Source organism: Microtus ochrogaster, unplaced genomic scaffold, assembly GCF_000317375.1.
Source record: "Microtus ochrogaster isolate Prairie Vole_2 unplaced genomic scaffold, MicOch1.0 UNK10, whole genome shotgun sequence".
NCBI lineage: Eukaryota > Metazoa > Chordata > Mammalia > Rodentia > Cricetidae > Microtus > Microtus ochrogaster.
In genome coordinates this window covers 3,253,486-3,280,485 of record NW_004949108.1, presented here as the reverse complement: position 1 = coordinate 3,280,485, position 27,000 = coordinate 3,253,486, and the positions used below count along the sequence as shown (strand labels likewise).

At 45.1% G+C, this 27,000-nt stretch overlaps 1 protein-coding gene across 2 annotated transcripts in view; it reads right to left on the bottom strand.

Annotated features, from left to right (window-relative positions):
* Positions 1-2,293: 2,293 nt before the first annotated feature.
* Taf1b (TATA-box binding protein associated factor, RNA polymerase I subunit B) overlaps positions 2,294-27,000 on the bottom strand; it is a 77,317-nt gene continuing 52,610 nt past the window's right edge. Inside the window, exons 9-15 of one of the 2 annotated variants that reach the window (XM_013353534.2) lie at positions 14,726-14,873; positions 13,273-13,450; positions 12,192-12,238; positions 9,642-9,732; positions 4,600-4,670; positions 3,854-4,076; positions 2,294-2,670 (exon numbers count right to left, since the gene is read on the bottom strand). In XM_013353534.2, the coding sequence (XP_013208988.1) occupies positions 2,469-2,670; positions 3,854-4,076; positions 4,600-4,670; positions 9,642-9,732; positions 12,192-12,238; positions 13,273-13,450; positions 14,726-14,873 (960 nt within the window). In that variant the 3' untranslated portion in view covers positions 2,294-2,468. Of the gene's footprint in view, positions 2,671-3,614; positions 4,077-4,599; positions 4,671-9,641; positions 9,733-12,191; positions 12,239-13,272; positions 13,451-14,725; positions 14,874-27,000 lie in introns of both variants that reach the window. The other variant, XR_003378639.1, reaches the window with a different exon arrangement.

The following is a 27,000-nucleotide window of genomic DNA, read 5'->3' as shown; positions in this document are numbered from 1 at the left end:
CTTCTGGAAGACGAGGTGTGCCGCCCTTCCCAGTGTTTTTCCGTGTGAACACCGAGTCACAGTTGTGCCACGACTGGGGCTGGGGTGTGAGGGTAAGAATTAGAGGCATTGTACAGGCGAACTCACCATGCTGGCTGCCAGGTGTCGGGCTCTCCCCCTCCATTCCAGAGTTGAGTGGTTCCTCTTCTAAGGGTCAATGGCAGGCAGGCTTTCTACATGCCCCTACCACCACCACACTTCTAGGGGATGAAGCACTTCACCCCCTTGAAACCAACACTGCAGCCCCACAGTGATGCCCACTGCTCCTGTGTATGGGATCCAGAGCTGCACAGGGGGCACTCTTGCCAAGTCTCAAACTACCAAAGAACACACATATTTTAGTGTGTGTGTGTGTGGGGAGGGTACTAAGAATAGGCAGCAGTGTGTCGGTATTCTGCAGAGGAGGTGTCCAAGCTGGACCAGTGAACATGCTCATGGTTGTGTACTAAAAAATGGTAACGGGGTCAAAATTCACTGGTAAGATTAATGCAGGAGAGCTGGGATGTTTTTGTTGCATCGTAGGCTGTATCAGCTTTGAAAACGTTTACATTTCTGAGACTGCCATGTGCTGCTCTGGACTGTGGGTCCCTGGCTGCCAGGTGAGGCAGGTCAGGGCTTCCCCTGCACGTGCCATGTGGCCATCTTGGATCTACCTTCTTCCTGATTAGTTCGGAGCTAAGGACCGCCACGGTCCCAGTGATGGAAGCAGAACCCATTGCTAATAGTGATCTCAAAAAGTCCAAGACCATACAAAAGAAAACCAGAATGTCCCTCATGAACTGAGAAGAGACTTATCCACCGTTTTAGCCTATCAGCTGTGCCTCTAACCGCAGCTGGTTCAGAGGCTGAGACAGGACTGAGTCAAGGCCATCAAAATGTTGTCTCTAACAAATCTAAAACCACATTTCCCAGAAACCAAACTTAATATATAAAACAGATGGTGAGTCAAGGCGAAGGGAGTGGGGTTGATCCAACCTTTAAAATTCAGTCAATGTAAATGACTACTGCTGACCAAACGAGACCACCAGATCATCTCAGAGATGCCAAATTTGTTTTAAAACGACAGGACTCACTACTGATTTCTAAAACAATACCTGAAACCAGCAAACATAAAAAGATTTTCCTTGGGGTTTTGTTTATATTTTTCCCAGAGCTTCCCATGACAAACTTGGGAAGAATTCTTCTTGTGGCCTTGAATGACATGCTGTCCTCTTTGGCCCTTCTCTTGCACCCCGACATCTCCAGCTGTTCTTGAACCTGTCGGCCTTTGTGCTTAGTCCCTCTGTGATGAGTGATCTTCCCTGAGCTGACAAGCTGGTTCCCTCTGCTGTTGGTGTGCATTCTACTGTCACCTCTCTAGATGGTCCCTCGCAATGGTGCTCTGTAGAGCGCCCCTCTTCTCCCTTGACAGTCACCTCATTTGTTCCTGGTTGGTTTCATTCCCCATCAAGACAGACCAACATCAGCTCCACTCCATCATATGACCCTCAAAGCAGGACACGTGTTCAGTGCTGTACCCCTGGGCCTAGACTGTGACCAGAACATGGCAGTTCTCGACAAGAAAGTAACTGAATAGGAAGGGCCAACTTTCCACAGCCTCACCATGATATAGTCTTTACACCACATGCCAGTTGATCACGTGGAAAACAACAGCTCATTCATTATTTCTTCCCTGTGAGTGAGTTTGAGTATCATGTCTTTTCAGCTTGGCCTTTGAATTGCCCCTTTTTCCCCTGTTGCTCTGCACCATTGCTGTATCAAATAAACTGCTCTTCTGCCCTCTGTGTGCTCAGACACGCCGCCCGTGTGCTCAGACATGCCACCCGTGTGCTCTTCTGCCCACTGTGTGCTCAGACATGCCACCCCTGTTTGCCATTTGTCACGGTGATGCTGCTCATCTTCTCTTGTGGCCTCCAGTTTGAGATAAGCTCAGGTCTTCCCCAGACCCAGCATCAACCATCCTGTGTCCTCAGCATCCTTACACTGTTTAGATCTTTGACCTGCCCGGGATCAGCTTTATAAAAAGTGGAGTGTAATCTAATCTAAGAAGCAAATTCTAAGCCAGTCACGCTGGTGCATGCTTGCAATCCCTGATTCAAGATGGAGATGCACTGATGCCAGCCTGGGCTACAATAGTGAATTCCAGGCTAGCCTGAGCTGCACACTGAGTTCTCCGTCTGAACTAAATGGCTAATTCCCATCTTGGAAAAAGAAAGTTGAGCTTTAAAATCCAATGAATACAGGTTTCCAGGTGTCATTTACACAATTTTTTACTTTCCTGAAAAAAAATTTATGAAAATAATTCAAAGTTCACATATTTTACAATGCATATAAAGATATATATCAATATGTATGTGTATAGAATAATGTGTTTTCCACAATTCCCTAAGATCCGATGTTATCCTATAGAGCACACCCTTCTCTGGTTCTCAGTGTCTTCTTACTTTTTTGGGTCTTGACCTCCTTTTTGATTCATTGTATTTTTTTTCAAAAAGTTTCTTTTCAATTAAGCTCACTTCTTCATGGAGAACAGAAGTCTTTATTCTTAGTAAGAATGAGAAGATGTTTAGTATAAACTGGTAACTCAGAGAAAAGTTTGACTCTTCATAGGTTGTCACATGTTTACAGTAGCTAGAATGGGAAGGAAAAGGAGGTAAATTATCTTAAAATAATAATTTTATTTTATTAACTCAGAAACTCTGGCATCCATCCACTGACACCCCCAAATCCCTCTGCCTGTATATATGGTTAAAACAGTATTATGACTTCAAAGGAAACTTGGGAAATTTGCTGAGGTCCTTAATTATATGAAGAGAAAATTCTTCACAGTGTCTATGGTTGCTAAGCTGGGGATAGGAGGGGCTTACTGTACCAGTCTCGATTTCTGAAATGTTTGGTCTAGCCCGAAGTTATGTTTAAAGACAGGTACACACCCACCCCTGGGTCATCATTCTGAGCAGTGTGATCCATGTGTGTGTGGCCCTAAGTTCCCAGGATTTTGCTGTCTGTTCATTTGGTTTTTAATTAACGAAGACCCTACGACCCCCACTTTACTATCCTAACTACACTCTATGTCCATCCTTCCATCCACGAGTAAGTGCAGTCCTCATCCTCATCGAGGAAACTGCTCTTTGCAATAGATGGGGCCAGTCCAGAAAACCACAGCCAATCAAAATGCAGAGCTGTGCAGCCCAGTCCTAATGGACACATTTACAAAGTAGTCTTGCACCTCAGGCTCAGGGCACTCAGCAGAGGAGGGACAGAGATGTAAGAGGCAGAAGACCAGGAATTTGCTATGAGACTATGTCGCCTAACATCGGAAGCTACACCCATAAAGTCTTACAACTGCCTAAACTCGAGCTGAACAGGACAATAGACATGCCAAAATGGATGGGGAGGAGAGGAGCCCACGAGGCCTCGACATTGCCTCGAACTACAGGCATAAGGCATGCCGAGAGCAGGGAAAACAGTCTTCCCCAGAGAATAATGCACCACTTGGTTATGCAATAGCAAATGGTCAGCCCTGCAAACATACATGCACATAACACTATAAAGACTGAGCAGGGTGTACTTACGTATTTAGGAATACATATGTATATACATACATACATGTATGTAACAGTTAAAAGGGGGCAAGATAGTGCATCTGAAAGATAGCAAGGAGGGGTTTTGGAAAAGTCTGGAAGGAAGAAAGGGAAGTAGGAAATAGTGTGATTATATTATAACTTCATGGAAGAAAAGAAAAGGATACTCCTCAGCAGAGCAGGAGGCCTCATCATGCCTCATGCTTCTGGAGTGTTGAAAACATACATACCTTTTGCAGAATTTCTGGGTACTGAGCCAATACAGTGAGTTTTTGGTTATCAAGGACTGGCCTTTCGTTATCAGGAGTCCCTGGAGGCTATGTCCATGGAAACAAGGGCTATCGGTGTCTCCTTCAGTCCAGCTGAACTGAAAACTTGAAGGGGCCTTCTTTTCCACCACAGGTGTTGTGCCAAGCAGGGCACTGAATTGCTTCTGAAGATTCTTCACCATTTCTGCAGGTAGAAGGCAGAGGCAAAGGTCAATTCACAAGTAAGCCAGGATTTGTAAGACTGGACTAGTGTTGGCTTCTTAGCCTGTGGGGTGGGGGTGGGGTGGGGGCAATCTGGTCTCCAACTCAGGAGCCGCCTCCCTTCGTCTTCTAAGTGCACACTCGCACCCAGTTGGTTTCATAACCGCAGTAACATGCGGGTGGCCTTAAGTGAGGCTGGAGCTGCGTGAGGGGCCTCAGGCAGTTACTTAACAATGATTGAAGAAGAACACCAGACAATCTCAGGGCCAGTTTCCCAACAGAGCTCTCGCAGTCACAGATATTGCTGGGCCCTTAAGCTCTGCTGTGAAGATGCAGGCAAATTCCCGGATGTGGATGTCTATGTGGTTTCTCCTTTGGCAGGAATTAGACACGAGCACATCCCCATCGAGTGGGAAGTGTGTTTATGCATTGGTTTTCCACGTGCAGACGGCTGAAACTACCAACTCTACTGCTACCTGGTACCCAACAGGAACCAGCAGACTCACCTCTTCTCTTATACGCGACTGATTTGTCGATGTGCGAACGGTAGATCGGTCTTTTGGTTTTCCAATAATATCTACACACGGTTGGAAAGAAGTGAAGCAGAATGAGGGACGAACGTCCACACATTTCAGAGATGGAGGCAGAACCTGAAGCTCAGGGGCTCCAGGCACTTGACTACATTCTCTCAGGGCTTCCATTTCTGCAGGAGTCAGGGACCCTTTAGGCACCACTACACAGCATGCAGTAGAGACTGTTTCTATCACCACACACAACCGTGCTGTTTACTCTCATTGCTTCTTCTCCTGCCTTTGCCCCAAATGCTCATCTCTGAGTGCTGTCCTTAGGAATCTGATTTAGAACCTCATACAAAATAGACAGTGATTGCCAGTTTCTCTGGCACACATCCTCTTCCTGGTGAGAAGAAGGAATGGCCCAGATTCTAGCATGACAGACCTAAGACCATCCATTCGCCTGCAAAGGCAACCTCCTCCTAGGGGAAGGGTGTTGCGGGAGGTCCTTCCGCTCCTCCAGCCTATAGCCGCTGAGATACCCGCCCATTGGGGCGTGGTCTCTCTCCCTTTAAAAAAGCGGCCACTTCCTCCTCTCGCTCTCTTCACTTCCTGCTCGGCTGGCGGCTAGACTCCCTTCCTGGTCGTACAGAGGGCTGACGGTGATCTGTAAGTTTTTTCCCCTTTAAATAAATACTACCCTGTTAATTATAATTCCAAACTGCTGTGGCATCGTTTGTGACTTACGTCTACAGAAGGGCAAAAAGGTGTGTTCATCACAGAGAGAGAGGTGCTGGCCTGAGCTGGTCCACAGGGTCCCCGACCTGCACCCCAGGGCAAAGGCTAAGTGCCATCTGGCATTCCTGCAGGTGACTGGTGACCAGAAATGAATGGTGACATAACCATCTCTGGTCCAGGCAGTTAGTGAACGGCCCAGGAGAGGTTGCTGGTGTGGGACAAGATGATGACGTGTTTCTAAGCTCACGTCCATCCTTCCTGTGCTACCTAAAGGAGGAGACTTCTAGAAATCGCAATAAAAATATTTATCTTGATTCAGGCCTCTAAAAGAAAAAAAAGACACCATGGCAGCAGAAAAGGACATGGAGTCACAGGGTCTGATCTGCTTCCGCCAGGGTCTAGCAGCCCAAGTGACCACGGAGGCTCTGGAAGGCAGAGGTTGTCTTATCTCCTTTATACCCTCTAGGGCATACAGTAGGCATTCAACTGAAGTGTTCGTTAACAATGGATGGGATGGCTGGGCAGTGGTGGTGCACACCTTTAATCCTAGCACTCAGGATACAGAAGCAGGCAGATCTCTGTGAATTCGAGGCCAGCCTGATCTACAGAGCAAGTTCTAAGACAGGTTCCAAAGCTAGAGAGAAACCCTGTCTTGAAAAACAAAAACAAACAAACAAAAAGAGATGGGATGGCACACTGTAGGCATTCAACTTAAATATTTGTTTATTATAATGGAATAAATGAATAAATGAACCAACAACCACATTTAGCTTCTGTGCCATTTCCTACCCTTACAGGACTGTTATGGGAGTAATCTGTGCCATATTTGTGAGGTCTGGAGTGGTGATTGAGAACACCTTTAATCCCAGTGCTCAGAATGCAGCCAGGATGACATGGTGAGACCCTGTCTCAACAACAACAATAAAAGAGATAACATGTCTTGTTATGTGATGCCAGGAGTGTGGTACAGCCCTGTAATCTCAACACTCAGGAGTTCAAAGCCAGCATGAACTACATGGTGAATTTGAGGCCAATCAGGGTTCCATGAGATTCTGTCTTAATAACAAGAGAAACAACCACCACATTACACTGTACAAGCCCTGTTTAGGCATTAGATGTGATATATCTAGTGCTTGTTAGAGTGCCTGGTTGCCTGGCTCAGAGGTATTCATGACACAAGCAGAACCTTCTAGAAAAGACACTAAGGAGCAGGAAGTCAAAACCACAAATATCTCTATTTACCTATAAAACTTAAAAATTGATACTCTTCTCATTTCTAAGGGTTAGTTAACAAAATACATGTGGACTTTTTAGTAATGTTAGGGCTAAGTGACAAACATCACTTTACCAAATTTAGGAACTGAGATTTTTCTCAAATATTAAAAAATTCAAATTAGTTAGGTGTGGTGGTACACACTTTTAATCCCAGCACCCAGGAAGCAGAGGCAGGTGGATTTTTGAGTTTGAGGTCAACCTGGTCTACAGAGTCAGTTCAAGAACAACCAGGGCTACACAGAGAAACCCTGTCTTGGAAAAAAAACCCAAAAAAACAAAAAGCAAAACAACAACAAAATATCAGTGAGGTGTCATTAGCTCTATGGTAAGTCTGTGATTTTCTAAGAGATCTGTTTACAATTATCATTTATTTTCCTAAGTGATAGTGTAACAAGTACCCTGTATAGTCACGGCCTTAGGAACACCCACTCTTACGCTTTCCTTAGGAGCTGGGTCTACACAGTATTTCTTGTGCACTGGTAATGAAGGCCTAGACAAATGGCCACCACCATAATCAAGGAGGCATTACTACCACACAAGGCCAGATGCCCAAAAGATGGGAGAGTGACTGAAGATGACAAAGTTCCAACTGTTTGGATACCCTTCTGAAGTGGAGTCTTCTTCAGATATCAGCCTCCTTTGCCTGCTTCTCCCAGGACACAGAGGTTCCCAAACAGACACACCACAAAGGCCTTGGGTTTCTAGCTAGATCCTGTCTATACTTCCTCATCTTTACTTGGCTTGTCTGACTGTTTGGGAAGAAGGATCAAGGTGTAATTTACATCTAATGAAACCCCTTTCAGGGCACTTCCAATTAGCATTCTCACTAGCTGTGTAATCAGCACTGTGACTAACGCAGACAGCCCCAGCGCTCCGATAGCCAGGGCCCTTTGTAGTCGTCCTTCCCACACCCTTCATCTAGGTAGCCACGGTCTTCACCCTGTAAGCTTGGCCATTTTCAGAATGTGATATAAATAGACGTGCATGGCATGCAACCTTCTGGCCCTCTGTTTAGCATGTAAGACTCAGGAGTCACTGCTGGCTGGATGGGAGGCTTTGGTTTGTATTCTAAGTGGGCTGTGTGGCTGTGTGGTGTGGACATGCCAGCTACTCTCTCTCATCACCAGCAAAAGTGACAAAAGCATTTCTTATGGACTTCTGTGGGAACATAAATTTTCATTTTACTTGAACTCTTCAAAGTAGTTGTACCATTTTAGACCCCAATACTTGGTATATGCAATTGTATTGAAAGTGGACCCTTCTAATTATAGTAGACATCTTTCCTTGTGTATCCTGTACATCTTCAGTTTTTTCATTTGAAAAATTGAGTTGTTTTCCTATTTTATGAATTCTTTATATTTTATAAATAAAAATCTTTCATCATATATGTAATCTTCAACTACTCTTTTTTGTCTTTCACTTTTTTTTTTAAAAAAAACAGGGTCTCACTATCCTAGAAGTCACTCTGTAGACCAGGCTGGTCTTGAACTCAGAAATCCACCTGCCTCTGCCTCTTGAGTGCTGAGACTAATGGTGTGCACCACCACGCCCAGTTTTCAGCTGTTTTCTCTAAGTCTAGGTTTTGTTTTCTCTTAAGCACCTTTGGAAAGATTTCCCCTCTACAGTCCAATTTACCAGTTTCTCTTTTTTTTCTATTATTTTAAAGAAATTATTTACTTTTATTTCATTTGCATTAGTATTTTGCCTGCAAGTATGTCTTGTGAGGGTGTCAGGTCTTGGAGTCAGAGACAGTTGTGAGCTGCTGTGTGGGTGTTGGAAATCGAACCCAACTCCTCTGGAAGAGCAGTAAATGCTCTTAACCACTGAGCCATCTCTCCAGCTCACCAATTTCTGTTTTATGGATCATGGTTTTGATGTTATATCTAAGAAATTTTTACCTAACCCAAGAGATCAGCGAGCCTTTTCTTTCCCATCTTCCCTCCCTCTATTCTTCCTTTGTGTGCTTATATGCGCACGTGTGAAGGCCAGAGGTCAACTTCAGGACCCACTTCACCTTGTTTTCTTGTTAACTGGACTAGACTGGGCAGCCCACAAGCCCTAGGGATCCTTCTGTTTCTTGTCTCCAGTGCTGGGATTCCAGGTGTGTACTCACATCTAGCCTTTACATGGGTGCTGGGGATTGAACTCATGTCCTGATGCTTGCTGGCTGTGCCATCTCCCCCAGCCCAGCAATGAGTTCTGCATGTGCTCTGGAACTTCACCCAGGTTCTTCTCAATCCTGTGCTAAGCTGGCAGCTGTCGAAGCCGCCTACTAAGCTAGTTTAGATGATTGTTTTTACCAGCGTTCTTCATAATCTCATGCAGAGTACCATGGTTAACTTCAGAAACGTCTTAACGACCATCTGACAGCCCAAAAGATAATGTCCAGAGCAATAGGGAGTCCTGGTTCCACCCCAAGTAATAAATAAATAAATAAATAAATAAATAAATAAATAAATAAAATAATAAGTAATTCATACTTCAGTGTTAGAATCAGTTGTATGTCTCAAAATACTAACATTTAGCTACATTAGAGGAGTATTTTGCAGCCAAAAGGAATAAATCTATTTATACAATCCGTTTTCCAGGGAGACACTAGGCCCCAGGGTATAGGCTGTCTAGAGGGTCCCATATCAAATCATCCTCTATACAGTATATGATAGTGTGCTAATACACAGAGGCAGTGGCAGCCTCCACTAACTAATATCAGTCACTGCCACCACAGAGTCCCTGGGCATGCTGAACACCTGTCTCTTGGTATCACTATGACAACCCATTTTCACATAAATTTCTATTTTCTGCCTTCCTTAAAGAAAAAAAAATCAACTAACTAGAATGTACAGAACCAACATTTCTGGAGAAAGGTTACATGCTACCAAGATACACATTGAAAAGTGCAAAACAGGGGACACGGGGCAGGTGAGCAGAGGAGGGGACACGGGGCAGGTGAGCAGAGGAGGGGACACGGGGCAGGTGAGCAGAGGAGGGGACACGGGGCAGGTGAGCAGAGGAGGGGGACCTACTTGGCCCTTGCTTCTTCCCATTGTCGTCTTTTCTCATCAAAGGTTTTCTTCATAACTTGGTACCATTTTCTGAAATCAAACTGCGGTTTATCTGAGAGAAATGAAACCCATGCTTAGCAGTAGAACTCGTCCATTAAAACAACACATTATTACATCTGAATTTATTCCTAAATAGAACACTTCCATGACAGCTCTGAGAGGATGATCAGAGCCACCGTCTCCACAGCAGCGCTCATGCTACCTGCCACTCTCTCCTGTAAGTTGTGACCTATACTGTGGCCCCACAAGACTGTCCTGGAATGTCCTTTACACGTTTCTCCTAGGCTTTAAAGGGTTTTTGCTGCCTCTTGGAGAAGGCCGCTACACAACCAGACCTCTCTTCCCCAGTTCCCACACCCAGCATGTGCACCCCAGTCCCTGGCAGAACTGTGGTGAGAAGCACATGATTGGGAAAAACGCTGTGCTGCTACGGCGGATCAATCCAAACTGGCATTCCCTCAGGACCTGTTTCTATTCTTCCATTCCTAATTTAGAGAGTCCAACCATGAGGAAGGAAGCAGACACAGGCACAGAGACAACAGACTTGGACACAGCAAGTATACACAGGATAGTTCTCTATTCTCCTCCAGTAAGAATGGCCTCTTTCATGTCTAATTACAAATGTTTTCATCTGGCCAATATCAACAAACAATACAGTCTTGAAGGCCATACAGCCACAGAAAGGAAACCACCCAAAGAACTGGAAGGGCAGAGGAAAACTAAGAGTTAAGTCAACTCAAGTTCTTGACCCTCCCAATTTCCTCAAGGGGATGGCGGGATGGTACCTAGGGCAGTACAGGGCATGGACCACAATCCTGTGCTGTTGATGGGAGACATACTATGAAGTCTACAAGGATAACATTAATGTGGGATTCCCCTCTGTATGCTGTGAATACCATTGGTTAATAAAGAAACTGTCTTAGTCCTGTGATAGGGTAGAGTAGAGATAGGTGGGGAAAGGTAAACTGAATGCTAGGAGAAGGGAGACAGAGTCAGGGAGAAGCCATGGAGCTGCCGCTAGAGACAGACATGTTGAAACCTTGCCAGTAGACCATGAGCCTCATGGTAAAATATAAAATAATGGAAATGGGTTAAATTAAGATGTAAAAGCTAGCCAATAAGAAGTTAGAGCTAATAGGCCAAATGATTTAATTAATACAGTTTCTATGTGGTTATTTCAGGAGTCTGGGCGGCCTCCTACTACACAACATGGCAAAGTGATCTCTTAGCCATGTCTCCATAACCGACCATTGCCTCTAGCACTGAAGGAGCAGCAGAAGATGTCAAGTTCAACCCTATGTACATGTTACTGTAAGCACTGGACAGGAAGGAGTTTTTCACTTCACATATGTTATGGAAAACACATGAACTGAGAATATTAAACCCAAGCTCCTAAAACTAATGAGCAAAAATCTTTCTACAAACAGGAACCCTTCCTGAATTTAAGAATTCGTGTAGACACAAAACTACACGGATTGTGTCTACACGATAAACTTTTCAAAAAGGAAATGGGAACCTGTGGGCACTTGATTATAACCCAGCTACTTGAGAGGCTGAAGCAGGAGGATCGTAAGTCAAGTACAACGTGACACAAACCACATGGGCAATTTAGTGAGACCTTGTCTTAAAATGAAAAAGCAAAGAGAGGCCAGGTGCATAGTTCAGTGTAGGCAAGCTGGCCAAGCTATGCAGAATCATGTGTTCCATGCATAGCAGCTATCTGTCTACTTACCAGCTACAAACTGCACGCCACACAGTCACCCGAGTTTACAAACACCGGCAGTCTAACAGGGACAGAAGGGCAGATAGACTTAGGCCATTAGCTTTTATTCCACATGGAGTTAGTTATATTCCATGAATACCCAGTGGAAGTCTGGACAGCAGCAGTGGTGGCAGGTGTGATCAGCTCTGGCTCTGGGAAAGGGGGACTGGTGTGAAGTGAGTGGCTGTGGGGAGCGGGCAGGAAAGTGCTATTAATGCTGCTCATGGAAGAAGCCCGAAGAGCACTTCATGTAGAGGGACCAGCACAGGCAGCCCCAGAAACCACACTGCTGCAGAAGCTCATGGTCTTGTCTGGCTAGCGAGCAGCAAGCAAGAATTAACAACAGATGAGTGTAGAACAAAAGAGAAACCACCTGAGTCTCTTGGTAGCCACAGATACAACAGTCAGACCTACAGATGGAAGAGACAGCACAAGGCCCAGGTGGTACACATACGAACACACATGTATGTGACTGTCCATCATTCTCCTCCACACTAACTACCTTTTTTTTTGGTTTTGTTTTGTTTTTTTTTTTTGTTTTTTGAGACAGGGTTTCTCTGTAGCTTTGGAGCCTGTCCTGGAACTAGCTCTTGTAGACCAGGCTGGTGTCGAACTCACAGAGATCCGCCTGCCTCTGCCTCCCAAGTGCTGGGATTAAAGGCGTGCGCCACCACTGCCCGGCCACTGACTACCTTTTAATCCATCATTTACAACCCCTTTTCAATTTGACTGACGCAAAATCCATGTACCTTCTTTGTGTTCTTCATTATATGTTTCAGCAAGCGCAGAGTAAGACCTGGAGAATACAACCACAAGACAACTTCTTTAGATGGCATGTGTCTAGACACTGAATTTTTTATTTGACTTTAATTTTCTGAGACAGGGTCTCACTGGGTAGCTCCATCTGGGCTAGAACTTTCCTTTGTAGACTAGACTGGCCTTGAACTCACAGAGATCTGCCTGCCCCCATCTCTTCAAGTGCTGGGATTAAAGGTGTGCTCCACCACCCCCAGGTTTGACAGGGGAAAGCAGAAAAGCTGGAGAGCAGTCACTGTCCTGGAAGAAGACCCTGAAGATCTTCATCCCTGTGACTTTTAAGAGAGTAACATTGCAAAGCACTTGGAGAGATGGCTCAGAGGTTAAGAGCACTGCCTGCTCTTCCAAAGGTCCTGAGTTCAATTCCCAGCAGCCACATGGTGGCTCACAACCATCTATAATGAGGTCTGGTGCCCTCTTCTGGCCTGCGGGCATGCACACAGACAGAATATTGTATACATAATAAATAAATAAATATTAAAAAAAAACATTGCAAAGCACTGTTAGAATCGAAAAGAATCTCTGAGAGATGTGGTGCCAGGAGCCTAAAGGAGCCTGATAGGGTGCCAATTATCCTTTACAATGTATAATGCTTTAAAATCCAGAAATATAAGGGCTGATGAGAGATGCTGCCAGCTCAGAAGCAGGCATAATCAGGTAGCTGAGGTACTTGCTAGAAACCCGTGTCTACAGTGCACCAGACACCACAGCCTGCTGGAAAACACTGGTTCCCACAATCCGAGTAACTAGCAAAAACTATGCTACATTTCTTCCCATTTTTGTTTTTGTTTTTTTTTCCTCCCAGAGACAGAAACCCTACAGAGTTTCTCTGTGGCTTTGGAGCCTGTCCTGGCACTAGCTCTGTAGACCAGACTGGCCTTGAACTCACAGAGATCTTTCTGCCTCTGCCTCCCAAGTACTGGGATTAGATGCACACGTCACCACCGCCTGGCATTGTTATTTTTTTTAAAAAATGGAGTCAGTGTGGTAAAGAGCCATCTGCCATCAACTTACCATTCTAATCTGTCATCCAGCAAAAAGAGTAGTTTTAACACTACCACAATGACAGCCACAGCCTGCACGTCATATTTAACTGTCCTTTTCTTTTTAGCTATAGGATCAAATGTCAGGAAGTCCACTTCTCCGATTCCAGTCATCTTTACCACTTGGCAGGTCAAACTGTGCATTTCGTCTGTTGAAAAGTAAACAGTTAAACACAGATTAAATCATTTGGTTCACTAGGCCACAGTAATATACATATTCACCAAGTGTCTTTACATATCTGCTTTGTTTGTAAGGCAGGTTTTTGCCGTATAATTCATGTTGGCCCCGAACTCACGACTAATGCCTTAGTCTCTGGAGTGGAGGCTGGGATTGTACTCTGTAGGCTTGAAACACCTTACCCAGAAACCTTTTATTTAAAATGTGATGCCACGTAGGAATTTGGAAAGCAATGTTTGATAAATAATACTAGCAGATGAGGCCAGTGTAGAAATAGTAATGGGTGGATCTTGGCAGTCCTACCTGACTTCCTGAAACATTTATGTGTGGGACACATTGGGGTCGCATGCAGACAGCCACACATCAGCTTTGTGCTGCTCCGTACCTGTCCCTCGCCCATGTCTCTACAGCAAGGAATACTTAACCTGTGTGTGGGATGGACCTCCAGGAAGCACCCGGCTGCTGGGTGCCATGGGAGCCCTGGAAGCTCAACAAGCTCTCAGTTAGATTCTCTGTTTTCCCAAAGAAACTAAGCTTTCAGTGTAGGCTATATCTACAGCAGAAAGTCGAGTCACGGGAGACTTAGAACCTGAAACCCTAGGCCCTTCCCCATCAGCAGCACTCTGCATTTCTAGTCTGATGTGACATCCAGGGCTGCCTGGCACGTGTGCTCTGCATGCTCTGACTCTCAGCACAGCCCTCGCCGCCCTAGAGAGCTCGCTGTTTTCCACACGTGCGAACGTTAGCAGGCTTCCAGCACTATGTGGGTTAGCCTCCAGGATACGGTAGCTGTTCAAGAAGGTTCCCCAGCTAGCTCAGTTCAGCCTTGAGCTCTTTCTCACCTCTCAAGGGCTGACATCACATTTGGCTGGTACTTTTGTTCTAAATTAGATTTGTTATGCAGCACTAATGCTCTCAGGTAAAGAGCGTAGCTTTTCCACACAGGCCATCAATGGCCCACGCTGAGAAACTCACTGCTCTGTCTGCACGTAGACCCACCACAAAAACCACATGAGTTCTTCCAAGCATAGGTCATTCAGAACTAGACCTCTGTTTCTCAGTAGTGTCCCTTTAACCATGTTGTATGGTCTGAATTATTTTAAGAAAGCATTTGAATTAAATTCCTATTAGTAGGGACTCCCTCAGGTAGCTTGAGTAGTCTACAGCTGAAAGAAAGGCCCTTCTGTTCTGCTTAAAAGATGACGTAGGTACCGCCTCCCCTCCTCCCCTGAACACCACAGCTCACCAGGGAGATTGAACTCCAGTAAATATTTCATGCACAAGACGTTGGGATGAAGGTAGCAATCTTCAGTTATGTCTGGAAAACGAGGTAAATCTAAAAATATGGCGACTTCAATCATGTTTTTATAGATGTCTTCATAGTCAGGCCAAGACTGAAATTTAAAAAGACATAATCAAGACAGTAATTATTGCAACAAAAATTATTTTAAAAATATTTTCTTTGGGCAGTGGTGGCACATGGCTTTAATCCCAGAATCTGGGAGGCAGGAGCAGGCGAATCTCTGGATTCCAGGCCAGTCTGGTCTACATAGTGAGTTCCAGGAGAGCCAGAGCTATATAGGGAGACCCTGTCTCAACAAAACAAAGAAACAAAAAAAAAATATTTTCTTAAAATTATTTTAAAGGTATTTTCTGATTTAAGATTACTATATGGGGAAGGAAGCTCAGCAGTTAAGAGCTCTCGTAGAGGACCAAAGACCAGTTCCCAGCACCTGCAGCAAGTGACTCAACTCAGTCACTTAAGTCCATCTCCACGAGAGCCAGCACACTCTGCTGGCCTCCATGGGTACCTGCATGCACATGTGCATATATGCGCACACGCAAATAAATAAGTAAATAAATAAATAAATAAATGCATGAATGAATAAATAAAATCTTTTTTAAAAAGTAGTGTGTGGGTCGGTACGATGACTCACTAGGTACACATGCTTGCTACCAAGCTTGATGAATTGAGTTCAACCCTGGGACCCACATAGTGGAGGGAGGGAACTGGCTTTGACAAGTTGTTCTCTGAGGTTCGTATATACCACATAGCATGTGTACTGGGCACTTGTACCTCCCCCAACAACATAAGCAGATAAACAAATGCGGTAAGAGAACTGTGTATTTATTAGGCTGTGCGTGGCTGTGCACACCTTTCACCTCAGCACCTGGAAACAGGTGAAAGCAAATGTCTGAGTTCAAGGCCAGCTCCGTCTACACAGTGAGTGAGGTTCAGGTCAGTCACGACCACACAGGGAGACCCAGTCACACACAAAAGTACTAGGTAGTCATTAAATAAAACTTAAAATATGGAGAAAAATGTGAAAGGTAAATACTCATAAACTTGGCAATTTTAATGTCAAATAGTTCTACTTGGCAATCCACTCAAGTCACAGCGTTGTCGTCACTGCTCTAACACCCCCCCCCCTCCTCTCCTGTTATTCTCCAGTCATCCTCAGCTCACTCACAGGAGCAGCCTACAGTGACCTGATAGACATGCTCCCGTGAGGATGATAACACCAGCTCAAAGTCTACAAGCTAAAACTTTGCAGCTCAACTTCATACTATAGCCCCATACATAAAGGCATGGACAATCCTCTTGGAAATTTAAAAAGTCTGGAGTTTTCTAGAGAACATACTCTGCCCTTGTTTTTTTGCATCTCATTTGTCCACATGAAGCTTATGAACGTGCTGGTGTTATAAACCAGCATCTCATGGGGTTTCAGGAAACCCAAGGGGGACCCTGCTAAAGCTGTTCTTGACAGAAATGTTGCAAGCCTGTTGAGACACAAACACATACGAGACACTGTATAACCACACTGTTTGCAGAAGCCAGAGCAGGAAACAACATGAATGTCTGATGGGATGGGACTGATGAGTAGATCTTGGCATCTCACAGTGCAACGTGAATCAGCAATAAAATGCATGCTCTACATGCAATGTGAGGTTTCAAACCATAAAGTTCAAAGAAAGACGCCAGGCATAAGAGAAGGATGCATTTCTTAAGAAGGACAGGGCTCAGCAGTCTGGGGCTGAGTCTTGTGCACAGTTACGTCAGGACAGCTGTGATTCCATGGTAGGCTGGGGGAGATGCTGGAGGCTGAAGGCGTGACTGCTTGGGCTGTGCAAACCCACTGTGCTGCACATGGTTATGACATGTGCGTTTTCCAGATGTCAGTTTACTTCAGTAAAAATTAAAAGGGGAGGAGGCAGGCAGTACCAGTTAAGTAAACTGCTCTGCACAGCAGCTTCGTGGGGAAACAGTCTGAAGACCGTAGCTCAGGAAACCCACAAAATTCTGTGGGAAGGTGCGGACCTCCAACCCAGCACTTCCCAAAGCAGGCACTCCACTGTTTCCTCTCTTCTTGGGAAGGGGTGGAGGTGCATGTCATCCCGCTGAGGGCCCAGAGCCTGTCTAGCCCCAGACCTTCTACTTTTGAAGGGCTTACTAGTAAAACTTTTCCCTAGTATCAGGGCCAATCTCTCCCCACTTGGAGCTCAGGAAGACGGAGTTGTTGGAAAGTCCTGCTACTGAGTTGCATCTTTCCCGCCTACTAAACGTGTTAACGGGCTTGGGAGCCAACTGAAGGAATCATAATTTTTTTGATAAAATTTCATGTTAAATGCTTCACAGATGGAAGGGACAGGGGTGATATATAACAAGGGTTCAGGATTAGGTCTACAGGAAGCAGTTCTGTGCTGACTTCTAGACTTCATAATCCGTGCTCATTTTACCTTCCGGTGTCATCACAGCTATCCCTGCATTGTGCTTATTTTAATGTGATTTCATTATCTAGGTTTATGAATTTTACCTGGAGCAAAAAGCCCCATAGTCCATGCTATGTTATCAACACAGATTCATCTACGGCTGGGGAATACAGAGCGAACTACTATCAGTTCAAAGTGGCAATGTGTTCTTTTAAAATCTTCTTAACGTTGAAACAGGTAATTCAACTTATATGTTAAAATACTATTAACTGTATTCTAAGTTGCCAATTTAAAAGAGAAAAAACATAAAACTTGCATCAGTCTTAGGGAAGTGTCTGTTTCCTTAAAAAAATCATTTAGAACTCTGTTTCTCTGCAGAGAGCCTGGAGTATCTTTGAAGCTAGACAATTTTAGCATTGCTGACAGGATTTATGGCAGTCCCTAATCCTCTTAAATAAGGCAAGGAGGAGACATAAGTAAGTACTCTTTACCTTCAAGCAAAACACTACACGGCCCCTTAGAAAAATAATCACCTCACCCAAAAAAAGTGATTTAGTAGATGACAAACCCTGACAAACAGGTCGCTAATGAGCAGCAATTTGGTAGGCTAGTACACTAAGTATGTTTTCAGAACGGCCACACAAAGAGCTGATCCATCAATCTAAACAGCTTGTCATGAGCTGGCTACTATCTTTTCAAATACGAACAGAGGAGAAAACAATCACTCACAATGTAAATCTACTCACTTATACTTCATGAAGATTCTAAACTTTTCTAATCTCAAGCTGGCATTTTAGATGCCACTTTTAGATTTCCTATATAAGTATTTTCCTTGGCTTGTAGTTTTGCTTTGCAACCCAAACTGGTCTAAAATTCATTAGGTAGCCCAGGCTGGCTGCAAACTTGTGAGCCTCCTGCTTCTACCACCCAAGTTTTAGGATTACACATATTAACAACCAGTCCTGGGAAAATTTATTTTTAAACAGAGCCAATTTCTAAATTTATGAATGAACCAGAATGTTTAAGGATGACTAAGGGGCATGCAGTAACATTCCATTTGTTTAAGGCGGTCTCCCACCGGTACTGTGCATCAATGTTACAACTGTATTATGTCAGCAACATTTAAGTTTCATCACTAACTGTGATCATAAATTTCAGAAATACAGAACACTGCAGTGACGACAACAACAAAGTCAGGAGTGGTGTGCACAGGGGTGGTGTGCACAGGGATGGTGGTACACACAATGGGGTGGTATGCACAGGGGTGGTGGTGTGCACAGGGATGGTGGTACACATAATAGGGTGGTATACACAGGGGTGGTGTGCACAGGGATAGTAGTACACACAATGGGGTGGTGTGCACAGGGGTGGTGGTACACACAATGGGGTGGTGTGCACAGGGATGGTGGTACACATATGGGGTGGTGTGCACAGGGGTGGTGGTGTGCACAGGGATGGTGGTACACACAATGGGGTGGTGTATACAGGAGGAGTGCACAGTGGTGGTGCCCAGGTTTGAACTCTAATGACAGTTTTTTTTAAAAAAAAAATCAACATGTATAAACTCTATACTTCTCAACAGTTACCTGATCTGATGTCAGCAGGGGAGGCATGCTTTGGTAGAGTAAAAACTGACCACTAGTTACATAACACCGAGATAGGGTCCTTCTTCCCAGAAGACTCGGGCATACAGAATGAGGAGACCTCTGCCTGATGCATCTGATTACTATTCAGTGAGCCCAGAGCAGGATGAAGGGCTTTTCCTTCAGTGCCACAAATGAGGTAAAAAAATAATTAAGTCACCACTGAACCCCACTCCTGTCCCAGGGGAGGCTGTCAGCGAGACAAGGTTTGGCTTGACCATGGACGCACCCCACAGCCCCACTGACAGGACTATTTGCAGGCCCATACTGCTCCTCAGTCTGGTTTTAGAAAAGGAATGCTTTTGTCTTTGTCCTACTGCCCCTAATCCAGAGAGGGCAGTCGGTCTCTGATATTCACAAGATCCTAAGGCTCAGATAGGCAGCATGTAATTACCTTAAATGTTCAGGTGAGACTGCAGAACACCCCAAGGGAAGGGTCCCACACATTTTGCAGGGAGGTGTAGCATGTTCTCAGTAGGAAAGCGGAGCCCACAGTGTGCTTAGAGGACCCCAAAGCAGCAGTGTGGGGGTCCTGCTCAGAGCTCGGCTTGTTTAGAAAGGTGAAGTAGCGTCTTGCTTCCCACTGACCCCTGGATTACCAGCTAATTAGTCCAACCTTCTGTGGCTCAGTGTGGACTACAAAGGAAGGACAGAGGCAAGAGATAAGGCTTCTGTGCACCGCAGAGCAGCATCTCCGGAACCACCACAAGATGCTTATTACCGCGGCGTCGCTCAGATCGTATAACCAGATCTCCTGAGCAGTCTGGGTCTAAGACGATACGGCTAAGCCACCACTTCAAAATTTATTATATTTAATTTTTTGTTTTGTTTTTCAAGACAGAGTTTCTCTGTGTATCCCTGGCTGTCTTGGAACTAGCTCTCTACACCAGGCTGGCTTCGAACTCAGAGATATCTGCCTGTCTCTGCCTCCCAAGTACTGGGATTAAAGGTGTGTACCACCTCGCCTGGCTAATTTTTTTTTTTTTGAAACAGTGTCTCTCATTAAATAAATAGCTCAAGCTTTTCCCAGTCTCACCATCCTGTCTCATCCTTCTGAGTGTTGGGGTGCCAGGTGTGCCATAGTCTTATGCTTACTAAAGTTGGAGGTGTTCCAATGGATCGGTGAAGCCTCTCCAGGGCGCACAATATGGCAGTGTGTGTGGGAACTAATACACAAACACAGTGGTTTCCATCCTTATTTTCTTCTGCAGTGGCAGAAATCCTCAGTTGGTTTTTCTTTGAGACGCACACACATGCTCACTCATTTCAGTGATGTTTAAGATATGGGAGGCCAGGAACAAAAGCCCTCAGTGGGCTTCTGTACTGTCTAGCAGTAGTGACCCCCGAGAGCAGTGGGACCGAGGGAGCTGGAGACACCTGTTGCCACTACACTTGGCTTCATTTTCCTTAGGTGGATTTCATGCTGTCAGATTGTTATTCTGACAGAGATTGCACAAGCACACTCAAGGGCACATGTGACTTACTGAGTGAAAGGGTGAAGGTCTGAAGGCGGGGTGTGCTAACCTGATCCACTAAGTCCTCCATTTGGTGCTGCTTAGGCAGTGATTGACAGCTCTGGAAGAGCCTTTTTCTTCCTTCAACCAAAAGGGACCTAGTTTCACAAAGGGTGTATGATTGCTTCAAGGCGAAATGAATCATCATGGCAGGGTGCCACTCAGTGGGTTTGGCTGAGCCTGCATTACATCTTTTCTCTCTGCTTGTCTGGAGGGAGGCGAGAATGCTGCTGTCAGTACTCAGAACACAGCGTGTGGACTGCAGAAGGACTCTGTTGTCTTCTTCAGCCCCGCTAACCAAGTACAGTGACATGATGGGAAATGGTTAACTCTCAAGAGGAAGAGTTAGAAAAACAGCCAAGGTCAACGGTTGGATATATGCACCAACTAGTACCTATTTATAAACGTATAAAAGAATCATGGCCCCAAAGATAGATGCTGCCTTCCTGCCTGTCGGTCATCAGCAGATAAACTGTATCTAATGGAGACCAGTGTGGCTAGGGCCAAAGTTTTTGCTCCACTGTTGACTTAACTGTTGTGTGGACAGAGTTTTCCCTGAAGAAGACAAGGTGTTCAGCTTAACTCTATAAGAAGACTCGAATGATGTTTGCTAGAAGCAAACACTGCTTCAGAAGCAGCGCCACTGTATATCTAGAACCTTGGTTTAAAAATGAATCAGAAGGGATGAAGACATGTTATCGTCAAGTTAATTAAGTAAACAACATACCACAAACGCTGCCCACTTGGGGCTGGGAGTCACAACTCAGAAAAGGAGATGGTGGGAAGAAACGAAGCTAAAGTGCGTACTGTCGGCTCAGCAGACTGCCTGGAGTCATATGCCTGTAAGAAACAACCCACTTGCCACTCTTGGGGTCCCACTGCATTCCTACTGACTGTCCCTGGGCTGAGAGCCCCCCAAGAACTAGAAGAACAGCTAATGGAAAGACACAGCTCCCATTGGGAGAGCCAGAAAGGGGTTTAAAACCTTTTTCAGTGGGGTGGTTGCTCTTGGAATTCTTAAGGCAGGCTAAACCTCCTGAAATAACAAAAATAGAGCCAAACCCATAAGAAAACCAGTCCCCAGGAGCCGACACAAACCCAGGTGCCATTATCTTTGTGACCATCTCTAAGTACAATCACACCTTTGTCACTTCTGGAGGAGGCGCAGCTGCTGAAGAGGCCAAGACTTAGTGGGGAAAGCAAAGACATGGGAGGGGAAGAAAATGCTCCTTTGTTAGTGAAAGCCATTTCCACTGAAAAGTTTCAACACCCTGTAGTGGAGTGAACGCACTTCTGTGAACACAGGCAAGGCACACAGTGAAGGAGAGCCGCCTGTCTGTTAGACAAACCCTGGGCCACAGCAGCCAGACCTTCCCTGCTCTTGAAAAAGTCAAGGCTGGTGTAGGCCACCACTCCACCTGATACAGATGTGACACAAGACTTCTAGAGTAACACAGATCCATTAATTACAACCGAGGGAATCACCCAATTAGTATGTTTTGTAAAAGACCACAAGGCTATAATAAATTGTTCCAGCATGCATTTAAAAACAGAGTGCTTGGGAAAGCATTTTAATTGAATTTCACAAATATTCCGGTGAGTTGATTTCCCTTCATGAAGCAATGCTTTACGACAGGCGAGAACAAGCTGGAGTTTCTGTTACACAACAGGGCTCCTGTGATAAAGCACATTACAATATCCCATCAGAGCCGACTTCCTCCTCCGGCCGCACCCTGCCCCGGCTGCTGTGGAGCTGAAATCCAGCTAGAAAGGAGCTAGCTAGCACTAGATGCACCTGTGCATCCAAATTTATCACAAAACTTTCGTTCCACGAGAACTGACAAGGAATAAAATTATCACACACACACAAGCACACACACATACAAACACACACACACATAAACACCATAGAATGTATTCTTTATGTAGAAAGGATAAAATGAATTTCACATATATTATGATTCATAAAAGAGCTTGCCAGGCTATTTCAGACTGCTACAATTATCTTAATGGTTACACGTTTACTGTGTAGTAACAAAGGGTACTTCTTATGCTCATTGTGTCATGTGGTGAATGCAGTGCGTGAATGGAGTATGTAGCCTTGGTCCCCGAGGACTTTCTCACAAACATTTGCACAGTCAAATCTAAGTCTTGCGAACAAATACAATTAGGAACTGACAACCAGGGAGGACTTGCCACCTACAGAGACGGGGACTTGTTCCGGACTCAGGATCAGAGCTGGGAACAAACTTTTGGGTTGTGCTGACTGTTGTGCTCCAGTGTCACAGCCTCTTACTAAAGGAGATTAAGGACTCGTGTCCAGTGGCGCGGATAATCCCCACTTGGAACCGATGCTGGAAGAGTTGAGTGGCTTTTTTTTTTTCAGCAGATTTACACCTGTCAATATCAAGAGCAAAGCAAGTTCCTACTCTCTTCCTGGGTAGTGCAGGGAGGAGAATCGTGGGCTGAGCACACTGGGTACTGGGGTGTAGTAGCACAGGATCAAACTAAATCACAGATAATCCACATGAAATCACCAGTTTCACTTGGCACTAGTATGGCTCTTCTAAAAGCAATATAAATGTCCCCTCATAGACACCTTTTCTGAGCACTGCTGGCTTGAGGAAGGACTGTCGAGGACTGCTGAGGTCTGGCGAGGATCACAGAGCTAACAAAGTGATTTCTCTCACAGCTGATACTGACACGCCCATGATTCTTACTGTTAAATGCCCTAGCTTATAAACAGAAGTGATACACCTCAGGAATTTACTATACAGACCTACTAGAATTCTTGTTTATTTTTATTTCATGTGCACTGGTGTTTTGCCTGCATGTTTGTCTGTGTGAGTGTTGGATACCCTGGAACTGGAGTTACAGTCAGTTGTGAGCTGCCATGTGGGTGATGGGAATTGAACCCAGGTCCTCTGGAAGAGCAACCAGTGTTTTTGACCACTGAGCCATCTCCCCAGCCCATTTTAAAAAACAAAAAACAAAATATTACTCCTTAATGGACTTCTGATGTATTACACAAAATTATGTCAGAAGCAGTCTAGAAATTTTGGGTTTGGGTGGAAAAATAAAAACTTCAGCAAATCAATTTGAACTCTCCCCAAAGCGAAGTGTTTAAATGTATTTTGTTTCATATTGCTCTCTTATCATTAGCTCAACCACACAGACTAAGCTCTTCCACGCACACAGTTCTTGTGGATAGAACCAGCAAATATGGTCCTAAGTCATGAAGAATTTATGCTTCACAGCGGAGATGTAAGACACAGAAATACCCTTGAACCATAAGCTGCCTGAGGCCTCTCTGAGGGACCCCACTTGGACAACGTCCTCTAACTACCTCTAAACTTTTGAGAAACACACAAGGACACAAGTCACACATTTGTACCTTTGAAGTTAAGACAGGAAAGTGAACACCTGTGAACCTACTACCCGCTCAGGAACTAGAACAACATTGCTATGGATGATCCTGTGAGCCTACTACCCGCTCAGGAACTAATCGCTATGGATGATCCTGTGAGCCTACTACCCGCTCAGGAACTAATCGCTATGGATGATCCTGTGAGCCTACTACCCGCTCAGGAACTAATCGCTATGGATGATCCTGTGAGCCTACTACCCGCTCAGGAACTAGGCCATTATCTCTATGGATGAGCCCCACCCAGTATCCGCCTTCCCCAGCCCTCTGTCCACTGAAGGCAGTCTCCTGGTATCGTGAACTTAAATCAGCAATAACTCATACTAAAAAACGAGATCCCTTTACATAGACTCACTTGAGTCTTGCTTTCTAAGCTCAGCATGTTTCTTAGATCCATTCCTGTTCCTCAGAGCTGTAGTCCATTTATTTCCACATTTGTTTAATGCAGTCAAGAAAAGCTTAACATGTCTTATCAACTTTCCTACTGTAGACATTTAGATACCTTTTAGTTTAGTTTTTGTTTTTTATTAGCTATCTGCCTTCTTTAGCTTTTTCTCCCCAAACACAAAGTTTGTATCAACAGAGAGCTACTAAGATGATGACACATCTACTACACAGCTCTAAAGAGAATAAAAATTCGTAAGTAAACTGCAGCATGTAAAGAATATTCTCAGTCTTGGGAAACGCATGCTGAAATACTTGGAGGAAAGCAGCCATGGCTGTAACTGTCTCAGTGGCTCAGAAGTAGACTTATGTAGCTACACAGGTAGGCGGGGAGAGACTGTATTCTAAAGAGAATAAAATGTTAGTAACAGCTGAATTTGAGTCAAGGTCAGAATATGAATGTTCTGTGGACTGCATTTAGCATGGAGATTTTCCTATACATCTAAGGCCATCCCTAAAAGAAGGTTGATTTTCCGAAGCTCTCCATGAGGGCCAACAAGTGCTTCAGAGGTAACGGGACTGGCACCACCTGATAGGCTCAGCACGATGCCTGGACCAACAGGGCAGGACAGGAGAGTGATCTGTCCTCTGACTCAGTACATGCAGCAGGGTGGAGTGCCCTCCCATAAATGTCATGAAAATGTATTACAGGAAAAGGTTGGGAATGGAGATGGCTCTGCAGTCAAGAGCACTGGCTGCTCTTACAAATCCCAGCACCCACACGGCAGCTCATAATCACCTGTAACTTCAGTTCCAGGAGATCTAATGCCCTTTCCTGGCCTCCAAGGGCATAGCATGTACATGGTGCACAGACATACATGCAGGCAAAACACCCATACACTTATTTTTTTTTTAAATAGAAAGAAAAGGGGTAAAAAGTTCTCTAATAAATATATAATTCAATTCAATGGTTGTTACCAACAATTCTTTATCTTTATTATATTTAGATTTTCTACTGAAAGATTTGTAAGAAATCTCTCTAGTTTTCACAACACTCCATTCAGGATTTCTTCTGAGGGATAAAAGATGACTGGTAAGGATGTAGAGAAGAAAGAACTCTTACCTTCTGCTGGTGGGAATACGGATTACTATAAACACTGTGATAAACAGGATGGAAGCACTGAAAATGGAGCAGTCCCATGCGGACACACAGTCCATGTTCACTGCAGCACTGCTGGCGAGAGCCAACATATGGAGGTAATAAGTGCCCATCACTGGTGGATGGACAGCACGGACCTGTCCTGAACTGTGTGAGTGAGAAAGGAGCTGTCACAGGGGGCAAAGGGGCAGCACACACACTCATGTTCTCTGCTCTGACTGTGGATGTGAGCTGAAGCTCCCGTGACCTTTATTCTTCCTCACAGTGATGGACTGTACCCTGGAACTGAAAGCAAACATAAATCCGTACCTCCCTAAACTGCTCGTTGTGAGGCTATTAACCACAGCAACAGATGAACCCAGACCAGGGCAAGAACTGAGGAAACACGGTCACTGCTGGGGTAGACATGACCATGTGGCTTTCATGCTTTTCCACTATTTTGTGGGAGAACTTGTAACTGGAGAAACAGTTGAGTGCTATGAGCAAAGCATACTGGGCTTTACAGTGGGAGCGTAAAAGACAAGCATAGGGAGAGAGGTGGGGGGACAAGGTATGCTCTATGGATTCCAGTTTGGATCACGGCACCCATGCCAGGCAGCTCACAACTATCACAACTCTAGGAGATCTGATGTCCTCTTCTGTAGGTGCTTGCACGCAAGTGGACATGCACGCACAGATGGACATGCATGTGTGTGTATACATACATGCACACACACACTTTAAAAATGGGAGGGTCTTAAAAAGAATGCAGACAGTTGAGGAGGAAGAAAGCCAACCAGACAAGGCTTCCCTGTGACATTCTGGCTAAGAATCTGTGTGTGCTGCTCAGGCAGGGGCTGGAAACTGCGAGCAGTGATGGAAGAACTTCACTGAAGCTCTTGTGCTTTCCTGGGGGAAAATGTTTTCTCAGGGGAGCACACACAAGCCGCCGATACAGCTGTGGTCCAGCAGGGCCTGTTTGTAACTCCAACTACCAGCAGAGCTTGTCAATCTTAGTGTTGTCTACATGGTACTTGCTTGTATGGTACAAAAGATGCAAGACTGAGGCGCTCGTGGAGAGCAGCTGAGGCTGGCACTTTGTCACAGGGTCAGAGTCCTTGCAAAGAGGCCCTGAGAAGCCAATAGTGAAGTGAAGCCTCAGGTGTCTCACAACGGAGACCTCAGGATATTGGTGATGGAAGAACCATGGAATGGCCACCGAGGACAGCTGCAGTGTGGCGTGCAGCTGGCCAAAGCCTAAAGAGATGCTGCGGGTGTTGCAGGTGGCAGAACTGGAAGAATTGGGCTGCCGAGGCCCTTTGAAGACAGAAGACAAGCCCCAGGTGCAAGACTCTGAGCTATAGGACATATCTGCTGGATTTGGTTTTGTTTTGAACTGCTTATTCCCTGTGATGCCCTGATTCTTCCCTTTTGATAAGAATACTATTCTGTGTCATCATCTATTTCAAGTATATAAATTGTTTTTAATTTTGTAGGGCCCATAGTTAAGAGACTTTGGACTTTCAAATCTGCATTTTACATCATATTAAAAAGAGAGACTTTGGGTCGCGGCGGCGGTGGACCAGCGGCGCAGTCGCGGCGGCGGCGGAGCGACACAGCGCTGCAATCAAAAATAGGCTCTGGGGGACCTGCGGCGACAGAAGCAAGCGGAGGGGACCGGCGTGGAGGCAGAGGCAAGCGGCGGGG